The sequence below is a fragment of the Salvelinus sp. IW2-2015 genome, unplaced genomic scaffold (assembly GCF_002910315.2).
Source record: "Salvelinus sp. IW2-2015 unplaced genomic scaffold, ASM291031v2 Un_scaffold3862, whole genome shotgun sequence".
NCBI lineage: Eukaryota > Metazoa > Chordata > Actinopteri > Salmoniformes > Salmonidae > Salvelinus > Salvelinus sp. IW2-2015.
Genome location: NW_019945136.1, coordinates 29421 through 34012, shown reverse-complemented (window position 1 = coordinate 34012; position 4592 = coordinate 29421). Strand labels below are relative to the sequence as shown.

The 4592-nt window shown below is 45.8% G+C and overlaps 1 protein-coding gene across 1 annotated transcript; it reads right to left on the bottom strand.

The window, feature by feature from the left end:
- Positions 1–352: 352 nt before the first annotated feature.
- Positions 353–3755, bottom strand: LOC112076590 (vertnin-like). Its single transcript, XM_024143321.2, has 5 exons — positions 3444–3755; positions 2560–3176; positions 1962–2054; positions 1397–1741; positions 353–1263 (listed from the first exon to the last, which is right to left on the bottom strand). The coding sequence occupies exons 1-5, from the start codon at positions 3753–3755 to the stop codon at positions 414–416; spliced, it is 2217 nt and encodes a 738-aa protein (XP_023999089.1). The 3' UTR covers positions 353–413.
- Between the last annotated feature and the right edge of the window lie 837 nt (positions 3756–4592).

Genomic DNA, 4592 nt, shown 5'->3' with positions numbered 1-4592 from the left:
AGAGCAGGACAAATCAAGATTAAGATGCATTTAGCATAGCAATCCCAATGTATTAGGCTTCACCACGCGCTCAAACAAACTCTACCTAAACAAATACAATGTTTCAGTTGAAGAAAAATCTACATTTTTAAAAGAGCCAGAATCTGATGGTTAATACTGATGGCTCTGTTTGAGGAAGTGAAGGGAGGGAGAACGGATAGTTTAGGATCTGAAGAGACAAGAGAGCATTTCGTTTGTACGGGGCACCGTTCTGCTTAAAGCTCGTGTAAGCAGAGCCGTATGACCACCAATTACACTCGGTACCACTCTCCCTCCATGCCATTGCCACTCTCCCCTCAGCCATACCCTCTCCCTCAGCCATGCCCTCTCTCCCTCAGCCATGCCCTCTCTCCCTCAGCCATGCCCTCTCTCCCTCAGCCATGTACCAGTGGCACTCCGTGATGCAGGGCTCTCTTCCACATATAGTAGGTGGAGCGGGGAGTCAGGGGGAAYWAGGACCTGAACTCTTTGAATGTGGGGAAGGATTTCTCCTCGAAGCGTTTCTGGAGGAACAATTTGGCCTTGGCCTTGAAGTTGGCCAGGGCCACCAGATCCATCACAAACATCTGGTCATCTGTTGTGGTGGTGGTGGTGGACATCTTGGTTGGGTTGGGAAGGGGCAAGGGGGACCTGGGTAGAGGGAGGGGGGCATCGAAGGGGGGTGTCACAAAAGTCATTGTGGAAGGGCCTCTCAGACCCTCTGTTGGACCCCCCCCTAACAACAACACATCCTGAGTCACGTCCTGAGTCAGACCCCTCGTCTTTATCTCCGTCACGCCGCTAACATTCTCCATTGCTGCGTTGTTGTTCTCCATAATATCCTCAGGCCTGTTCACCTCTAGAGACAGAGACGGGTGGGTGATTTTCTCCTTCCTGTTTTGACTCGGGCCGTTGCGCCACATCCAATAGAAACAGAGTGACAGGGAAGGGTAGTTCACTTTGAACTTGGACATCGGCCATCTTGAAATCCACACCTTCACCTTGGCTGCTTCTCTCAGCTTCTTCCTGTGTAGGAACACCAACCTGAACCCTTTGTAGTTGTTTCTACAGATCTTCATTCTGGGGAAGACAGCAGCAYCATGACCATGGCTCTCAGTCCCCCCGATAGGGGACTGACCATCAGTGGGACTACTCTTATCCACATCAGAGTTGTCTTCACTACTCCTAGCCTTGTAGCCTCTATTGAACAGCATGGCTTCCCTTCTCCAGTTGTAGTAAGTGGATCTGTYTTCATTCAAATTAAACTGGAGTTAAATTGCATTTAAAATTGTAACACACTTAACAGTAAATCAATAAAAATGAAGGAGATGATTGATTAAAGGCCATGCTATACAGCAGGTAAATCCTTGTCACTGACCTGGAGATGCCAGGGAAGCTCCTCTTGAAGATCCTGAAGGGGAACYAGGTGTTCATGGAGATGCAGTTCTGAAGAACTTTCTTGGCTTCCTGCATCAGCGCCAGGTTCTGGGCCCGTTCCCCGTCCACCTTATCATTGTTGTAGTTCAGGCCGAACATACTGGCCACGCTGTCGTGGTGCTCTGGSTCTGGCTCTACCTCTTGGTTCTCCTCCTCCTCCTGCCTGGGCTTGGACTCTGGGGAGGACCAGGACTCCTGCTCCGTGCTGTTCCCTGGACTCACCTCGTCCGTGGAGAAACTACCGCCGGACGAGATCAGCTCGTGCTTCCAGGCATAGTAGGTGGACCTGGGAGAGAATGACATTGTTGTTGTCCCAAAAGGAAAGGCAATTCATAGGCAACAGAATTATACAAGACAGCAGCAGCATAACTACAGCATTATGGGCACAGAAAAGTCAAGTTAAAATCTAGATATTTTTGAACCATTTAAAATGTGTTTTTTTGTAAAGACATCATGCCATGTGGTGATCTCAACGGTATTGACAATGCTTTCAGTATCTTATTTACCGGGAGATCTCAGGGAAGAACTCTTTAAACTGGTGCAGAGGCATAAGCTTCCCTTCCAGATAACACGCCTGGACGAAGTGCTTGGCCTCGTACCTTCATAGAAAGGGATTGAATGAGTATTAATCTGTCTATGTCAGCAGAAGGTTAAACATACAGACCAAACACCACCACAATAAACACCACAACACAATAAACACAACAAACACAAACATACAGACCAAACACAACACCACAAACACAATAAACACCACAAAACACAACACCACAATAAACACAACACCACAAACACAATAAACACCAGACCAAACAACACCACAATAAACACAACACCACAAACACAAACACAAACACCACAATAAACACACAAACACCACAATAAACACAACAAACACAAACATACAGACCAAACACCACAATAAACACAAACACCAGACCAAACACCACAATAAACACAACACCACAAACACAATAAACACCAGAACAAAAAACACCACAACAAAACACCACAAGCCATTAAAGTGAGAATGTCCCAGAGTGCCACGACGCTGTCATCAGTATCTACGACTGATAAAGAGTATTGAGTTGTATAGAGGTGGACCTGGCAGCTGATTTCTTGCGGTGCTCCTGTGTCTGCCGTCTCCAGCGGTAGAAGGTACTCTTGGTGATGTTGTACTTGTCCTTCAGACTGGAGTAGGACAGGTGGGAGTCCTGCTTGAGAAGCTCCTGGGTCTTCAATGGGGGTGGGACCCTCTTCTCGGTGCTAGGACTGCCCATCTGGAAGTCGCTAGCCTGGACTAACGCTACAAAGACTATGGGTCTAAATCTGGAGCTGGTGGAGCCCCCCTCTAGCTCTCCAGACCACATAATGTGCAAGGTGATAGGGTCCATGTCTTTGGGGTAGGACCTGGGTCTTATCAGGCGGTTGAAGTAGGGTCGTATCTTGAGGTTGTACATGGGGTAGACAGAATAGATGTTGCACTGGAGGACAGAGGAGAGGGCATAGAGGTGCCACATGTTGGCGTAGGAGCCAGAGAAACAGGAGGCTTTGACATCGGCATCAAATATAGCCTCGAGGACGGACAAGGGGAGGTTGAGCATGTCCTGGGACTCCTCGGCACACAAGCTAAACCTGGCCGCCTGCAGCATCACCTTAGAGTCGATCATACCACACAAGTAGTACCTCTTCCACAGCAGCATGTCGACCACCGTACGCACCTGGAGGGAATAGAATACATGTTTCAGTACTTGTCAAAATACAGATTAGGCTACAAACCAATATAGTAACTAATTATATCTTTCTAAATGTGTAGTCAGAATAAAGTATTTTATCATTTGAAAAACACAGAAAAATACATTTTTAGCTCTGAGTTATCCAAATTCAAAATGACGGAATTATAACCTTCATGCCTTGGAAATACAAATCCACACAAGCCAATGAAACACATATTTCTTTCAAATGCATGTGAAACACTTCCTCCTCACCTGTAGRTCCAGACTGAGACTAGTAGTCCCCACTAGCAGCATGCTGGCTGCATCAAACAGCAGGTTACCTTCTCCCTTACAGACCAGAGGTAGGAGGCCTCTGGGGGCGTCAGCAGGGTACAGGCTATGGGCCTTGCCATCGATACCTGCCCAGCTGGGGGACTCCTGGCAAGGGGAGGAGGGCAGGGTGAAGGGGGTCAGGACCTGGCGGACCTCCAGAGCTACCCTGGTGAGGGCATCCAGGCCGGAGCTCTCTGTAGCATCCTGCAGCTGTCCTAGAACTGACAGAACCACATCCTTCCTCTGAATCATACCTGCTGGGATACAGAGACAGAACAGAGATAGTTATATAGGAAGATGCACAAAAACCTTACAGAAAGATATTGTACAGAAACTGGACAGAAGCTGTCCAGTAAATGTATTCAATGTAGTGTTGTCTCTCTTGTCATGATGTGTGTTTTGTCCTATATTTATATTTTTATTTTGAATTACAGCCCCTGTCCCCGCAGGYGGCCTTTTGGTAGGCCTTAATTGTAAATAAGAATTTGTTCTTAACTGACGTGCCTAGTTAAATAAAGGTTAAACAAAATGAAAAATGTAATTCTGCTGTTGCATGAAACGTTTTCAAGAGTAGACTAAACAAGACACCTGTTTACGTTTTMGACTGAATAGGCCTTGAAGATACATACATTTATAACTGACCGCAAGTGATTGAATTCTAGTATCCCGATGAATGTGCAAACATTATCTGCACATGTTCAAACTAACTAAGAACTACAGTGTTTAGTGAAGGCATWTGTATATGCCTGTGACAATGTTATTTTAAGGCATTTAAAATATATATTAAATTCCCTATTATAAAAATGTAACCTGTGTATAACACCCAATAGCAGTCAACACAGAGAGAAAAGTCGCTTATTTACCGTGCTAAGTGAAATGCAATAATATCAGCCTAATACAACGCACGAATAAGCCGTGTGGCACGCAATACACGAATAAGTGTGCTGAACCGAGGAATTATGGGTCATTACAATTATAATAATTTCATTCAAAAGGAAACAATCTATACACTACTGATTCATAGTCATTAATAAACGCGTGCGCAAAATTGCACCAGCCAACTTTGCCCGAAAACATTTTCGGACTGTG